At 35.7% G+C, this 18,135-nt stretch overlaps 2 protein-coding genes across 2 annotated transcripts in view; one reads left to right on the top strand and one right to left on the bottom strand.

The window, feature by feature from the left end:
• Positions 1-717: 717 nt before the first annotated feature.
• On the bottom strand, positions 718-10,811 carry mcfd2 (multiple coagulation factor deficiency 2, ER cargo receptor complex subunit). Its single transcript, XM_051651192.1, has 4 exons — positions 10,678-10,811; positions 10,026-10,202; positions 3,213-3,372; positions 718-2,088 (listed from the first exon to the last, which is right to left on the bottom strand). Exons 2-4 carry the CDS (start codon positions 10,196-10,198, stop codon positions 1,957-1,959), a joined length of 465 nt encoding a protein of 154 aa, XP_051507152.1. The 5' UTR covers positions 10,199-10,202; positions 10,678-10,811; the 3' UTR covers positions 718-1,956.
• A 3,801-nt stretch (positions 10,812-14,612) lies between these two features.
• ttc7a (tetratricopeptide repeat domain 7A) overlaps positions 14,613-18,135 on the top strand; it is a 49,033-nt gene continuing 45,510 nt past the window's right edge. Inside the window, exons 1-2 of the mRNA XM_051651191.1 lie at positions 14,613-14,765; positions 17,629-17,792. Of these exons, the coding sequence (XP_051507151.1) occupies positions 14,636-14,765; positions 17,629-17,792 (294 nt within the window). The 5' untranslated portion in view covers positions 14,613-14,635. The remainder of the gene's footprint in view (positions 14,766-17,628; positions 17,793-18,135) is intronic.

Below are 18,135 nucleotides of genomic sequence, written 5' to 3'. Positions count from 1 at the left end.
TGGCATGAGGATGGAAGCAAGGAATCTAATATTTTGCACAAAGATGTTAACAAGGTCGATGTCAGAAATTTACTGATTTGTTTAGTGATCTAAAAATAAAGTGCAAAATCTTAAATATTTCTGATTCATTTCGTCATAACTTTTCTTTGTTTTAAAGGAATATTCCGGGTTCGATTTAAGTTAAGCTCAATCAACATAATTTGTGGCATTATGTTGATTACCACAGAAAATATTTCAACTAAATAACTTTTAGATAAAAATCGCAATTACCATAAGACACTTACAATGGAAGTGACTGGGGGCAATAAACATTAAAATACAGACTGCTTTAAAAGTATAGCCACAACACATAAACATTATACATGTTAACATGACTCTAGTGTGATAAAATCACTGTTTAATTTTGTATAATGTTCCCTGACCCCCTTCACTTTCATTTTAAGTGCCTTACTATAAACTAGATTTTTAATCTTTTTTTTTTTTTTTCAATAAACGAGAGACGAGTTGAAAATACTTTTAGTGGTAATCAATATTATCCCACAAATGCTGTCGATTCAGCTTTCGTAACTTGCATTGAACTCCTGAATAATCCTTTAAAATGTTCAAAATTTTAAAGCTTCCAGTTTATTTTGTGGTTTAAATAAAATAAAATAAAAAATCAATATTATCTCATACTTTTGGACCCCACCGTACAGTAAGCCATAACAAATTTATGTTATAATTTATTTATTTTTTTCGTATCTTCCTTTTTGTACAAGAAGCTACACAAGCTTTTTCAATGACAAAGCAAGATTGACATTTTCTTTATTATAGCTGCAAACACTGAACATGTTTTCTCAATTATTGCTATGTCTACCTACACAAAATAATGACATTTGTATAGATTTCTTTTTCAAAACAATAACCATTTAATAGTGGCTTATTATGAAATACTCTAGATTCAATTTACAATGAACATGTTGTTGACATGTTTAAATAAGGGCTTTAAGGACCATAAACATGTGAAAACAAATGTTTGCATAACAAATTAAATGTACAATGGAGCATATGTGTGGTTTTAATTACATTTCTATTCAAAGTCATCAGTATTTATTTCCAGATTTGGTAGAAATACATTTACTGTGCTGTAAGTCAAACACCATTCTTGTTGCTATTTTATGAATAGTTTTTCCAATAACATTTGTGTAAAATGAACAAATATGACATTTACATTCGGCCTCTCCTAAGGGGGTAAACGCCTGTAACCAGCTGCAAATCAGTTTCTGAACCTGAGCTTTTCCTTATGTAAGAATTTCCAAACACCCACTCAAATATATTTCAAATGTGTGCAATGCTCTACTCTGGTATCTGTTTTAAAATCAACCAAAGTAACATCAGCAACAAAAGATCAGAGCTACCATAGGATACAATCAAGCCTTACAGGTCCAAACAGGCACATTGCACAGTGATTGGTAAAATCAGTTAGGTAGATGTTAGGAGCTCACAAAACTGTCGGATCATTTTGAATAGAATTGACTAATGCCAGTAAAACAGATTTTCATTTTAGGCAGAAAGCGCATATGTTTGCCTTCATCAGTAGAGCAGCAATTATGTCCCATTTAGCTTCATTTAGCAAAAAGCTTTGCATGAGAGTGTCATTGCAAAGCATTTATTATTTATGTAACAGAACATCTGATTGTTGACAGTGTATTAATTGGCAGTTTATGCATCAAGGGTCCATTCTGACAAGAGATGTACAGCTGTGAGTGCAACACTGATGGCAAAAAAATAAAATAAAACACATCTCATGTCTCTACATGACCCTGACACTTTCATTTTATTTGTTTAAACTGGTTACACTGGAGTATGAATACACTGTGACTATCAAACTGCATACACATGAAGGAATGTGCCATTTATTTGTACATCAGAGGTAAACTGCATTCACAGTAAGGCGGTGGCTGTTCCCGTCTTCTTTTACTCCAGAGACCTTGCAAACTCTGCATAGTCAATGTAGCCATCATTGTTTTTATCATCATCTCGGAGGACATCATCAATGAGGTTAATGAGATCCTCTTCCCTCATTGGCTGGCTACTATCTCCCCCTTCCTAGAAACCAAGTCCAGATGACAACATTTATTATTTTTGAATTAGAAGAAATAAATAATACAGATAATCGTGAAATGGTTAAATGTGCTCTATAAATATGTGAGAATCAAAACAACATGCCAAATGACAGAAGACTATAAAATCCCCAATTATGTTATTTTAGCCACTTTACCTTTTCATTATCTCTTCATATGTGCTGTACAGTTAGCATGGGAGCTATTACAGTGCAAATGTGGAGTGAGGAACAGTAGTTCTTGGTAGCTGCATAATAATTCCCAGCAGGTTTACACGTACAAGAACCAGATAACTGACATACCGTGGCCCCAAAAAGTATTTTGAAAACTTAAAGGAATAGCTCACCCAAAAATGAAAATTCTCTCATCATTTACTCACCTTCATGCCATCCCACATGTGTATGACTTACTTTCTTCTGCTGAACACAAAAGAAGGTTTTTAGAAGAATATTTCAGCTCTGTAGGTTCATACAATGCAGGTGAGCAGGATCCAAAACTTGGAAGCTCCAAAAACCATACAAAGGCCTCTTAGAAGTAATACATACAACTCCAGTGGTTTAATCCATGTCTTCTGAAGCAATTTAATCATTTTGTGGGTACATTTTGGTCTGTTCCCACCTAAAACCAGTTGGATAGCTTCAGAAGACATTGATTTAATCACTGGATTTGTCTAGATTACTTTTATGCTGCCTTTGTGCTTTTTGGAGCTTCAAAGTTCTGATCACCATTCACTTGCATTGTATGGACCCACAGAGCGGAGATATTCTTAAAATCTTTGTCTGTGTTCTACAGAAGAAAGTTATACACACCTGGGATGGCATGAGGGGGAGTAAATGATGAGAATTTTTGGGTGAACACTTCTATGTCAAAAATCTATGTCATGGCATTAGGCACAAAATATGAAATCAAGCAGCATTTATTTTAAAGAACGATAATGCAAGCATGGTTTTCAAGCAAAACATTTCACAAAAAATATGTATGTTAGCTTCTAAATGATAATAGATTTTAAGTGTAGCTTAAGTGTCCAAATACGTTTTGGGACCACTATATACATCATAAATTCAAGCAGAAAGTAAGAGGTGATTGAATCAGGGGCTTAAGAGCACACACCTCCCTGTGCACATGAGTAATGGCAGTGGCAAGCTCAAGTCCATCCAGCAGATTGTTGCCATCATAGTCGTGCATCTTGAAGTAGTGAAGCTGCAGCTCTTGAGGTGTCATGTCCGACTCTGGTTTTTCAATCACCCCTTCTAAGTGCTCCATGATGTGGCTAAAACAGGACAGAAAAAAGTTCCAATATGTGATAGACTGATATATCAGCCAGGGCTGCGTTTCCCAAAAAATATCGTAAGCCTAAGTAGATCGTAGAAACAATTGTCAAAAAAAAACAATGGCACCTACGATCAACTTATGCTTTTGGGAAACACAGCCCACGTCGATTAATCTGCCAAACAATTAGCCATTTTGAGATTAATCACATGTGGCAAAGAACTGTGCCCTAGTGGATGATTTGTAATTCTGTACAATGTCAGTTCCAAAATCTGTCAAGGTAAAATACATTTTCATTTAAACTCAGAATTCAGATTGTGTACACTACCGGTCAAAAGTTTTGAAACACTTGACTGAAATGTTTCTCATGATCTTAAAAATCTTTTGATCTGAAGGTGTATGCTTAAATGATTGAAATTAGTTTTGTAGACAAAATCATAATTGTGCCACCATATTAATTTATTTCATTATAAAACTAAAATTTAATTTAAAAAAAAAAATAAAAAAAAAAAACGTTTTTGAAATTGATGACTTGGACCAAATAATAAAGAAAAGCAGCCAATAAGTGCCCAACATAGATGGGAACTCCTTCAATACTGTTTAAAAAGCATCCCAGGGTGATACTTCAAGAAGTTGGTTGAGAAAATGTCAAGAGTACATGTCTGCAAATTCTAGGCAAAGGGTGACTACTTTGAAGATGCTAAAATATAACACAGTTCTGATTTATTTTGGATTTTGTTTAGTCACAACATAATTCCCATAGTTCCATTTATGTTATTCCATAGTTTTAATGACTTTACTATTAACCTAAAATGTGAAAAAAAATTATAATAAAGAATGAGTAAGTGTTTCAAAACTTTTGACCGGTAGTGTATGTCTTATCTGCAATAATTAAATTATATGATGGTATTATATCAACATTATATCTAAAGAACAGGGAGACCAATGGTCGGTCTATGCCACTAGATAAAGAACAACAATAATTGGAAGTTGGCCAAAGATTTTATTAGTTACTTATCAGAAATTTAATCAAATATGACCTTAGAACCTTTGCATTCATGGTATGTTATTTATTAAAGACAGATAAACATCTTGAGGAAGTTGACAAATAATGTGTCCATGGACTTTTTTTTTTATCAACATCAAAATTGATATGTATATAACAGAGAAAATTATATATCCTAGGTCCTGTAACTTGTCACCATCTCTTTTAAGTATTCTCACGAAACCTGTCAAGAAAATATCCTGGTCTTATTTTAATCCAAAATGATAAGAAACAAAAGAATACTTTGCCAATAGAAAATGAAGCCTATTATATTAAATCTTTATATTAAGACGTTTTACATTGTAACATTATTTTTTACATCATGACAGTTACACACAATATACCCCAATTCTCATAACCGCAAGGTGAAAAGAATAAAACAAAATTTTTTCAACTAAATTACTAAAGTATTTCTACATCATAGGAGTACTTTCTTGTTACTAACTTTTACTTTTGATGATTTTAATAAACAAAACAAAAAACATTGTGCAACAGCATCTATTTAACTGTAGTACACTAAAAATGTCTGTTAATGAAACAATAAGAATAGTTAAAGTAAAACATCCGGAAGCGGTACAGGGGAGCATCAGATGTGCTTATAATATATATATATATCTATATATACAGGTGCATCTCAATAAATTAGAATGTCATGGAAAAGTTCATTTATTTCAGTAATTCAACTCAAATTATGAAACTTGTGTATTAAATAAATTCAATGCACACAGACTGAAGTAGTTTAAGTCTTTGGTTCTTTTAATTGTGATGATTTTGGCTCACATTTAACAAAAACCCACCAATTCACTATCTCAAAAAATTAGAATACATCATAAGAACAATAAAAAAAAACATTTTTAGTGAATTGTTGGCCTTCTGGAAAGTATGTTCATTTACTGTATATGTACTCAATACTTGGTAGGGGCTCCTTTTGCTTTAATTACTGCCTCAATTCGGCGTGGCATGGAGGTGATCAGTTTGTGGCACTGCTGAGGTGGTATGGAAGCCCAGGTTTCTTTGACAGTGGCCTTCAGCTCATCTGCATTTTTTGGTCTCTTGTTTCTCATTTTCCTCTTGACAATACCCCATAGATTCTCTATGGGGTTCAGGTCTGGTGAGTTTGCTGGCCAGTCAAGCACACCGACACCATGGTCATTTAACCAACTTTTGGTGCTTTTGGCAGTGTGGGCAGGTGCCAAATCCTGCTGGAAAATGAAATCAGCATCTTTAAAAAGCTGGTCAGCAGAAGGAAGCATGAAGTGCTCCAAAATTTCTTGGTAAACGGGTGCAGTGACTTTGGTTTTCAAAAAACACAATGGACCAACACCAGCAGATGACATTGCACCTCAAATCATCACAGAGTGTGGAAACTTAACACTGGACTTCAAGCAACTTGGGCTATGAGCTTCTCCACCCTTCCTCCAGATTCTAGGACCTTGGTTTCCAAATGAAATACAAAACTTGCTCTCATCTGAAAAGAGGACTTTGGACCACTGGGCAACAGTCCAGTTCTTCTTCTCCTTAGCCCAGGTAAGATGCCTCTGAAGTTGTCTGTGGTTCAGGAGTGGCTTAACAAGAGGAATACGACAACTGTAGTGTCTGTGTGTGGTGGCTCTTGATGCCTTGACCCCAGCCTCAGTCCATTCCTTGTGAAGTTCACCCAAATTCTTGAATCGATTTTGCTTGACAATCCTCATAAGGCTGCGGTTCTCTCGGTTGGTTGTGCATCTTTTTCTTCCACACTTTTTCCTTCCACTCAACTTTCTGTTAACATGCTTGGATACAGCACTCTGTGAACAGCCAGCTTCTTTGGCAATGAATGTTTGTGGCTTACCCTCCTTGTGAAGGGTGTCAATGATTGTCTTCTGGACAACTGTCAGATCAGCAGTCTTCACCATGATTGTGTAGCCTAGTGAACCCAACTGAGAGACCATTTTGAAGGCTCAGGAAACCTTTGCAGGTGTTTTGAGTTGATTAGCTGATTGGCATGTCACCATATTCTAATTTTTTGAGATAGTGAATTGGTGGGTTTTTGTTAAATGTGAGCCAAAATCATCACAATTAAAAGAACCAAAGACTTAAACTACTTCAGTCTGTGTGCATTGAATTTATTTAATACACGAGTTTCACAATTTGAGTTGAATTACTGAAATAAATGAACTTTTCCACGACATTCTAATTTATTGAGATGCACCTGTATATACACATACACACACACACACACACACACACACACACACAGGTGGCCAAAAGTTTAGAATAATGTACAGATTTTGCTGCTTCGGAAGGAAATTGGTACTTTAATTCACCAAAGTGGCATTCAACTGATCACAAAGTATAGTCAGCACATTACTGATGTAAAAAACAGCACCATCACTATTTGAAAAAAGTCATTTTTTATCAAATCTAGACAGGCCCCATTTCCATCATTCCAACACCTTATCCTTGAGTAATCATGCTAAATTGCTAATTTGGTACTAGAAAATCACTTGCCATTATATCAAACAAAGTTGAAAGCTATTTGGTTCATTAAATGAAGCTTAACATTGTCTTTGTGTTTGTTTTTGAGTTGCCACAGTATGCAATAGACTGGCATGTCTTAAGGTCAATATTAGGTCAAAAATGGCAAAAAAAGAAACAGCTTTCTCTAGAAACTCATCAGTCAATCATTGTTTTGAGGAATGAATGCAATACAATGCTTGAAATTGCCAGAAAACTGAAGATTTCATACACAGGCGTACACTACAGTCTTCAAAGACAAAAGACAACTGGCTCTAACAAGGACAGAAAGAGATGTGCAAGGCCAGATGTACAACTAAACAAGAGGATAAGTACATCAGAGTCTCTAGTTTGAGAAATAGACGCCTCACATGTCCTCAGCTGACAGCTTCATTGAATTCTACCCGCTCAACACCAGTTTCATGTACAACAGTAAAGAGAAGACTCAGGGGTGCAGGCCTTATGGGAAGAATTGCAAAGAAAAAGCCACTTTTGAAACAGAAAAATAAAAAGAAAAGGTTAGAGTGGGCAAAGAAACAGACATTGGACAACAGATAATTGGAAAAGAGTGTTATGGATCTTAACCCCATTGAGCTTTTGTGGGATCATCTAGACTGTAAGGTGCGTGAGAAGTGCCCAACACGACAGCCACATCTATGACAAGTGCTACAGGAAGTGTGGGGTGAAATGTCACCTGAGTATCTGGACAAACTGACAGCTTGAATGCCAAGGATCTGCAAAGCTGTCATTGCTGCACGTGGAGGATTTTTTGATGAGAACACTTTGAAGTAGTTTAAGAAGTTCTGAAAATGTTTTCATATTGTAAACATTATTAATGTCCTGACTATACATTGTGATCAGTTGAATGCCAATTTGGTGAAAAGTACCAATTTCCTTCCGAAGCAGCAAAATCTGTACATTATTCCAAACTTTTGGCTGCCAGTGCATATATATATATATATATGCCTATAATTAAGATTTATACACTTCAATTTCATAAAATTCCATCAAACTGAATTGTGTAAAATTAAATTAATAAGTCTTAAAATATTAAGTTTTTATTTTATTAAAGATTACTCAATTCAGTTATGAAATTGAAATGCATAAATCCTAAGTATGTTTTGAGTGTAAAGTCACAATGCAAAAAATCTTAATGATCCTAAATGGAGCCTCTATTTCATGACATGTCATATCTATATATCTATATATCTATATCTATATACAGTGTATATATACACATATACATATACATATACATATACACACACATATCAGCCACAACATTAAAACCACCTGCCTAATATTGTGTAGGTACCCCTCGTGCCAAACCACATCTCAGAATAGCATTCTGAGATGATAGTCTTTTCACCACAATTGTACAGAGCGGTAATTTCTAGAGACTGTTGTGCGTGAAAATTCCAGGAGCTCAGCAGTTACAGAAATACTCAAACCAGCCCGTCCGGCACCAACAATCATGCCACGAATGGTGCCAAAAGCAAAAAAACATCCATTGATAGGCAGTTCTGTGGATGGAAATGCCTTGTTGATGAGAGAGGTCAACAGAGAACGGCTTGACTGGTTTGAACTGACTAAGTCTACGGCAACTCAGATAACCACTCTGTACAATTGTGGTGAGAAGAATATCATCTCAGAATGCTACTCTGAGATGCGGGTTGGCGCTGTTTTGGCGGCATGAGGGGGCCCTACACAATATTAGACAGGTGCTTTTAATGTTGTGGCTGATCGGTGTATTATGTATTTTTATATATATATATATATATATATATATATATATATATATATATATATATATATATATATATATATATATATACAAACATATACACATTATATTATATTATTATTATTATTATTATTATTATTGATTTGGGTTTAAATATGACCAGGAAATTAAAAAAGTGACAGGAATTGAGAATCATCCAGTTCATTTTAAACTGAAATTTTTGCAATTAAAATACTCCAATACTCTCAATTAATATGAGGTCATAAAGGCAGCATGCATAATAGTTATAAAGAACTAGCAAACATTGTTTATCATAGTTTTAGATGGAGTTTTGCATGTCACACCTCAGAGCATGTCAGCGTCCCCTGGACAGGCTGTTCCAGTGCAGAGGTCATTTGGCAGCGAGTACATTTTAAAAAGGAACTTCATGTAAGCACTTGTTTCTTTGGTTTCATTCACAGCTTTAGTTTTTAGAAAATTCTCTCATTATTTACTCACCCTCATGATATCCCAGGTGTGTATGACTTTCTTCACCAGAACACATTTGAAGAAAAATAGAAAAATATCTTAGCTCAGTAGGTCCTTAAAATGCAAGTGAATGGAGATTTCTCTTTTGAAGCTCCAAAAACCACAGACAGTCAGCATAAACATCATCAATACGATAACAGCTGTTAAATTAATGTCTTCTAAAGTGACACGATCGCTTCAGGTGCGAAAAAGCTAAATATTTAAGTACTTTTTTTTTTTTTTACTCTAAATCATGCTTCCAGTGAGTAGCAGTACGCGCTTGTGACATAATCACATTGGCATTTAAAACAAGTGAGTACTGACGCAGCCGGAAGATCAGGGCTGGTAACAAGTGAGGAGGAACGCTGTACAGTACAGTTAAGATACAGTTGGTTAAGATCTGAATTTATCTCTTTCTTTTCTCACAATGTTGCATTTGTGTGCTTATCCTGGATGTCTCAACCGAGTGAAGAACGTGAGATCACTTCGGTATCATGGCAACGCAGTGGACTCCACCCTCTTGTGAAACTTACCCGAAGCATAGGATTATAGTTCAAATGTACTTAAATATTGATCTCTTTCGCACCAGAAGCGATTGTGTCACTTTGGAAGACATTAATTTAACAGCTGGTGTCGTATAGATGATGTTTATGCTGACTGTCGGTGATTTTTGGAGCTTCAAAAGAGAAATATCCATTCACTTGCATTTTAAGGACCTACTGAGCTAAGATATTTGTCCATTGTTCTGCTGAATAAAGAAAGTCATACACATCTGGAATATCATGAGGGTGAGTAAATAATGAGAGAATGAGAGACATTTTTGGGTGAACTATCCATTTAAAGGAAAGCAAAAGCTACTCACTCTTTATCCTGAACCATGTTTCTGTCCAGTCGGGTGATTGGTGGATGCACTTGATCTGAACCAGCAGGTTCTCCATGCTGTCCTCCATGGGACCATACAGACAGCATGCAGCTGGACCAAAGCAGGAACCAGACCCATAATCTGAGCTGTCCAGAACTTCCTTTAAATCTCATTACACTGAAATCATACGGTTAATAAATGAACAGCCCCCATTCATCATCATCACTGCAGCTAGTTGCTTTCATAACATCAGGAGCACCCTTTATCACTGAGTGACATTTTAACAGTGATATCAAACACACACTTTAAGAATCATAATAACAGGTTACACAATCCATGTATAATGAAAAGCAGGACTATATCAAAACTGGCGTTGTTGATTCCTGTTTACATGTGAATCACATCTTGATGAACTTCGGAGAAAAAAGTCAGTTGTCACAAGAGATCGTGGAGATCACTGACTTAAACATTAGCATAGAACATGAAATATAATTAACGCTGAACCATGCTGAAAACTTACAAACAGACGTGAATTTTCAAACATAACTGAAGTCTAGACATCCAAACAACACCAGCAGCTTTGAACGCTTTCTGTCGCTCTCACGACACTCTTTACAACACTATAACAACAACAAACTGCAAACGTACTCACCTGCTATATAAAGAGCTTATGGTAAATATTCGCACTATTTGTACAGACACAGTTGAGTAGTACTGAAGTTCTCCTGCTGATGTTTATTCAGCGCCGCTTTATGTCCGCTTTTGCTTGCCGTAGCTACCTTTCACCTCATGGACACGACAGCTAAACTCTGATTGGACAACATGGGTTTAAAGGAGCATTTATTTTATTTTTATTTTATTTTATGTTATTGTTTTATATATTTTTTTATTTAATTCTAAAGTTCCAGAGGTACACAAAAATATATAATCAAATTTATTGTTGTAAAACCATTTTTCAAAATATCACTAGTTTATATAATTTGTCCACTAACACTGTCAAATTGTATATGTGCATGCATCACAAGAGATTTATTTTATTACATTTCATCACAGGAGGCGTTTATGTTTATTACTGAACGATTTCTTTAAATTAACATTGTTTTAAACATGTAATTATTTATAGAATGGGTTTGTATAGTTTAATGAAGTTTAGTTTTAATGTCATTAAGATGACAAACAGATTTAAGATTAGAATATATAAAATATATATATATAAAAGGTTCATTTCTGACACTGGTCTGGGGATAAAACAATGAAATCTATACATGTAAAGTACCAAATATAAATGATGAAGTCCTGGTAAAAAGTTTCCAAAGGTTTAAATCTGTTCTTTTTTATAAAAATCAACCACTGAAACATGAAACTGCCATTACATTAACATTAAAAAATATACAAGAATAAAAAGTAAATTTCTGACACAGGTCTGGAGCTAAAACAATTAAAAATATAAATTGAAGGTTTTTGTAAAGTACCAAAAATAAATGCTGAAGTCCTGGTAAAAAGTTTCCAAAGGATTTTTTTTTTTTTTTTTTTGTATTATTAATTTTTTTAATTTTTAATTGTAAATTTTTTTTTTTAATAAAAATCAACCACTGAGAAATCAAACTGCCATTACATTAACATTAAAAAATATACAAGAATAAAAAGTTAATTTCTGACACAGGTCTGGAGCTAAAACAATTAAATATATCAATTGAAGTCTTTTGTAAAGTACCAAAAATAAATGCTTAAGTCCTGGTAAAAAGTTTCCAAATGATTTTTTTTTTATTTTTTTTATTTATTTAAAAAAAATGTTTATTTTATTTATTTATTTATTTATTTATTTATTTTTTGTTGTAAAAATCACCCACTGAGAAATCAAACTGCCATTACATTAACATTAAAAAAAAAAAAAAAATACAAGATTAAATCTAATAAATAAATAAATAAATAGGTCGTGCAGAAAAGTACATTTGTGTTGTTCCAGAGTGTCATTGAAAGTCAGTAAGAGCAAATGGTATACTTTTTAAATGAGGAACTATACAAGTTCTTTACTTTTACAAGTTCTTTACTTTTAAGAGCAAATAGGTTTGCAACGACAGCTGAACGCTGATTGGATTTCAGTAATGCGTCATATTGCGTCAGACTGTAGCGCACTGGGCAGTAATCCACACGTGCAGTGCTGTCTGTCTGTGTGCTGCATAAATAAAGAGAGAGAGGGATGAACGAGTCTCGTTCACTGCGCGCAGCTGCATGACAAGCCTCTGCAGAGAAAATGAGAAGGCCAAGTCTGTTTACCGACGGCAGGAGGTTCCGTTTATATTGCGTTCTGGATGTCGTAGAAATGTGACTCTTAGTATAACCTTGTGCGTACTGTCTCCCAGCAACTGTAGCACATTTTGTACTCTATGTAGTAGTTTAAATGGATTTGATGAAGATTGTTTTTATTAGACTATATGAATTGTTAATAGCTAAATTATTTTGACAGCTGGGCGTTCGAAAATAAGTATGCCTACATTTCACAAGTTACTTAATGATAGCTGCCTTTAAAGGCAATGTAAGCGATTTTAGCACTCAATAAATCAGTTTCTGTGATATCTTGAGTCATCCACAAGATGACACCAGTGTCTTAACTGAGTGATCAGGACCTGAACAGGTGTCCGAAGCTCATTTCATTAACATTTGCATGCTGTGGCAGATGTTTGCATCGAATTTAGCCGATATTTTACATAAACAGACTCCTTGTTGGTCTCATTCCAGACAATATGATGTAGGCAGCTCCCTCTCTTGATCTGATCATTCAATTACAACATGCCCAGCTAATAGTTAACAAGATTTAATTGGTTAAATAGATTTAGTCATCTAGCAGTTGAGGGATTTCAGGGAAATAGGGCGTAGTGCTCAAGGACAAGGCTTTGCTTTTTGAAAGAGAGAGGTCAAAAGACCATTTAAAGTGCATTTACACTGTTAGTAGTTTCTTAACACTCGTGACCCACATCATCTTGGAATTTTTGGTTTATGTTAATTTATACATACAATATTGTTCATTGTTAGTTCATGTTAGTTCTTAAGGATGTTACATTACTCATTTTTAATATTAAACTGGATTAGTGCATGTAGAAATTGACATATACCATGATTAAAAATGGTGTAAAAATATTGTTACTTTTTAATGTTAATTAATTGTGTAATGTTAATGTATACACACGACACAACCTTTTTATAATGAGTTTAAAAACATTTAACATTTAATAACATAACATTTACATTTAATAAAAATGAATCAAACAATACTTCCATGGATAGACTACCTAAATGTAAATATTATTCTGCACTTTCTCAACTACTCCTAAACTAACTTTTCTTTACTAAATAGTAAAAAACTTCTCTCTTTGTTCTCGTTCAATGGCTCTTTGTGTCTTCACTGGTGATTGAAAATATCACTCCATGATGCTGTAATTTGCTATCATTATAGGGCTTAATTGAACTTTTTCTTGGTTCAAACAGTGCATTTGTGAGTAGGGTTGTTTCTTACAACACTACCATCAGGATATTTAGAAAATAGAAAGAAAATAGTTTATTTTATTTATTCATTATTCTTAATAATGTTTGTCATGGATTGAGAGGCTCAGGACCCAAAAGCAGAGTGAAAAATAATGGTTTATTTAATACAAAAAATAAAACACAAAATCCAACATAAACCTCCTACGATGGGGAAACATAAACTACCCCAAAGGGGAAAAAACAAAGGAAATATAATCCAGGCTGAGGCAGGGAAAATAAGAAACAGGACCGACCAGACTGAGGTAGGGATGGGAATAATAAATGGGACCAACCAGCTTGACCGACTGGAAAACATGCACACAAGACTGGAAACAAGATGAACTGGCACTGGACATTGCTCATATACATGTTCATTGTTTAATTGCATAATTTGTGCTATTTACAAGTATTTACATTGATTTGTTGAACACGAGCTAAAACCGGTACTGTCTCTTTAAGAAAACCGGCATTTCTGTAAAAAGTGTCTGTAAATATGCGCATGTTAACATTCATGCTATGAGTGATTAGATTTAAATCTTTTTAATTTTTGTTTTTGATCAACAACTGAGTGTATAGAACAGAAAGCGTATTAAAAGAGACATTATTTAATGACAACAGGGTTCACCTGTCTTGGAAATATCATGGAATATTCGGATTTCTAGGTTTGGAAAACTCATGGAAATAAATAAAATAAAAACAAGTCGTAATGGTAGTAGTGAATATGACATTTTCTAGTTATTCTCAACTTTAAGATATATGTATCACTGGTTGGGTTTTCCTCTTCGTGTGTAAAACCTCTATGAAACCTCATCCGGTAATTACAAACGACATGAAAAGTCAATGGAGAGGTAATATGGAAATTAATCTGTCAAAATATGTGTGGGAACCCTTAATGTATGTTGATGTATTTTCAATGCCATACGGGTGCTAAAACAGGGAACAAAGGAAGCTAATATTAAAATTATTAACAGAAATGATCAATACAATAATTGAAATGGGTTTCTTCGTTTGTAATATCTGCACATGCTCAGTGAGTTTTCCGTTGACAGTCGGCTGTCACTCCGCTGGTGTCGGTGGAGTTCGGCGGAATGTCATCGCGTCTCTCCTTCTCTCAGTACCGTTTAGAGGCGGAGGTCGAGCGCTGCCGTGCCGAGTGTCAGTGGGACAAAATCCCGTCTTTAGTGGAGCAGCTCACTGCCGCGCGAGTGCACGAGGATGGTAAGTGCGCGTGCACAAAATAGAGATAGAAGAGACCCAGATGAGTGTGTGTTGTGTTCCGCATGAACTTTGCACCTTTCTGTTAAACTCTGGTCATGTGTTTTCTAGTGTGAACTGATAACTTCCACAAACTCACATGAACTTCTTTCTCTTTGGGTGTAAATTGTTACAGCCTTTAGTCGATACAGGTAGAGGCTTCTACTGGTCTTAAAGGAATAGTCATTATTTACTTACCATCTTGTCATTCCATCCATACATTTATTTATTTATGTAGTCCGTGGAAAGGGGCGTTCACATAGATGGTGATAAAGCGATCAGAAGTCATTTATTTTCAGTGATTTGCAGTGACGTGTGACAGTGACATTGGTGGTCATTGCGCAAATGAGAAACAGCTACTGCCAATAAGAATGCAGACAGTCAGTACACATGCACAGTTATAATTGAACTACTGCGGGTTTTTGCATAGTAAAGTTACAGTCTTTGTGCTCTGTTTTCATGACTGTGCTAAGCGCAGTGCTACGCACTTCGACCGTGTGCTACGTCTTATCCAATTTTCATGAGAGTGCTAATTCTAAGGGAAATTTTTGTGCCAGCGCAAGTGGTCGTGGGTGGGAATGTTTGCGCTATCTGTGGGTGTATGCACGCAAACTGTGGGTGTATTGTATGTTAATGAAGTGATTCAAAGCGCAATTTGCTATTTTCCTGAAAAATATGTCATTGCGCTAAGATTTTTCAGTGGCACGTCTTTTTTCAGTGCAAAGTCTAAACTCAGTGGCGGAGTGTGGGTGCCTCCTGCCGCCCCACCGCAAGATGTCACCCTGGGCAACTGCACATGTCGCCCATGCCTAAATCCGCTACTGATCGCAATGACTACGCAAAAACAGACTGGTGCGATTTCTGTCGGACTAAACATGACATTTTAAAAAGAAGAACTATTGTTTTTATTCTGACTGAAATCAAACTTTTAAAATGTGTGTAAATGTTCTGACTGATACAACACAGCTGGAAACTGCCAAATAGAAACGCACACTAGAAGCCAACTTCATGGAGACTTGGCATCCTGCAGCTAAGAAACTAAAAAGGAGATGTTTAGAAGAATGTCCAGGCTGCTCCTTTTCATAAAGCTAAAGTGATCAGTGGCTGTCTAGCTCCAAAAAGACTAAAAAGCCACAAGAGTAGTTCATTTGACTTAAGTGCATTATATTCCAAGTCTTCTGAAACCATGCAATAGCTTTGTGTGAGGAACAGAGTGAAATTTAAGTCGTTATTCACTGAAAATCTTGCGCACCAATTTTGAATGTGCGCAAGCTTGAATGAGATTTGAGAGCTAGGTGCAGGCAGCATAATTTTCAGAAGATTTCGACTTAAAAAATGTTTTCTTCCTCACACAAGTTCTCGTATGGCTTCAGAAAACTTGGAATATAACGCACAAGTTGTTTGGACTACTTTTATGGTGCTTTTTTGGCCTTTTTGGATCTTGGCAGCTCCTGGTCATTAATTGCTATCGTTGTATATACAAGAGCAGCTTGGACATCAGTAATGGCAGAATTTTCATTTTAGGGCGAGCTATTCTTTTAAGACTAAGAGTGTGAAACACCCATTCTCTCTCTCTTTCTCAATCTCATATAGAGTGCTCACTTTGCTAAAGTCAACAATGGTAAGGTGTCATACTGCTTAAATTCTGTCCAATTGTACTGTTGTTATATCAACAGTGGTTAACACATGGCACTCCCACTACTGTCCAAATCTGATCTCCGACCCAGCGAGTCTGGTTTTGCCACCGCAAGCATTCAGACAGTAATTTCCCTGTGGGAAACAAATTCTGTATTACTCATTAAAAGGGGGCCACAGAATTTTGTGTTTTGTTGACTTTTCAATGTCTTACAGTAAGGACTTTAAGTCAGCCTGGTTTGTTGAGCCTTTCATGAAAAGGAAAATGTCAATCACAGATCTGACATAATTTAAGTCTGGATTCAGTAGGGAGTTAGAGGTTGGACCAAACAGGAAGCACCTCATCCACAGTGTTTATACAAAATATGCATAAAGGCAAAGAGAGCATTTTTGAAGCACCTCCCAGAAGGACTGTAAATTTGAGCAAACACATACTGTACTTCTCTAAACCTGATCAAACACTGCTGTAGATTAGTATGCAATCTATGTGATGGCATGTTTATCAGCACATGCCATTCTGTCATGATAAGGTCCAATGTTGAATGAAAAATTACGACATGATAAAATAATCACATCTACACTGCAGTTCTGCTGTTCTGTACATGATGCTATTCTTTACCCTTGAAGGTGCTGCAAGCGATTTCGTTCATGGAAAAGTATGTAAAAAATGTTCCTACTCCCTTATAGATATTAATGAAATAAGTGTCCTGAGATATCTCACCCATCTCTGTGACAGCTGTAGACTTTGTAAACAGCAAACAAAAATGTGTCTGCGGACCGCGGACATTGACGTTTTTCACCTGTCAATCATTTTGCTCGTTCTCTTAGTGTTGTCTTTGAAGCGGATCATTGAGGCTATGATTCATAATGTTTGTCAGTTGAGGGCGCTATTGTGCCACTGTTGAATTTGACAGCCGCAGGATCAAACAATGCTGCTCTTTTGCTTGGTTTTGGTCTCAAAATTATCTTTGGAGGGTGGGGTTTGGAATGAGGGGGTGTGGCTAATTCAACAGCTCAGTCACATGAAAGCTTCAGAACACTAAAATCGCTTACAGCACCTTTAAAGATGAAGAATGTCATTTCTGTGTCACTAGCAGCACCAAATGGAATAGTAAAAAAAAAAAAAAAGATCATATTTTTAAGCAGCTTTCCTTTCAAACTTTACCCTGGTTCCCTCTCTCTCTGTCTGTAGATGATTTCAGGACACTGTTGCTGGCTGAAGCTCTATTGGAGGAATGTCTGCTGGAGAACATGTCCCTGCTGAAGAATTCTACTCCTTTGACTGAACATTCACAGCCCAAACTAGCCCGAGCCAAAGCTCACCTCGACAGCATTCTTTGCAAGGGACGTCTGGAGGTCTGGGACTGTACCTAAGTCTCTGTGTTTCTTGTGTAAATTATCTCTTACGGATCTCAAGCAGTTACATTCAGTGTTGTGAAAACTGAAATTCCACATTATAAATGAATACAATTGTTGCAGCATTAAGCGGTCAGATATTTTTGTATACTGACCGCTTAACTGTAACTGTTCCCAGGCTTTTCATCCAGTTCCCTTTATCAACTGCCATATCGACCAGCACAACATAAAGAAAAAAAATCATCACAAGTTTTTTGATCCTTGATTTCACAGGGTAGAGTAAAAATGGATTGATAAGGTGTTGACTGTAGTGCATGACATGTACAGTATACATTTATTCTTT

This window comes from Myxocyprinus asiaticus, chromosome 23 (genome assembly GCF_019703515.2).
Source record: "Myxocyprinus asiaticus isolate MX2 ecotype Aquarium Trade chromosome 23, UBuf_Myxa_2, whole genome shotgun sequence".
In the NCBI taxonomy this organism is placed as follows: Eukaryota; Metazoa; Chordata; class Actinopteri; order Cypriniformes; family Catostomidae; genus Myxocyprinus; species Myxocyprinus asiaticus.
Note: the sequence above shows the minus strand (reverse complement) of the source record. Positions and strands in the feature narration are given on the sequence as shown.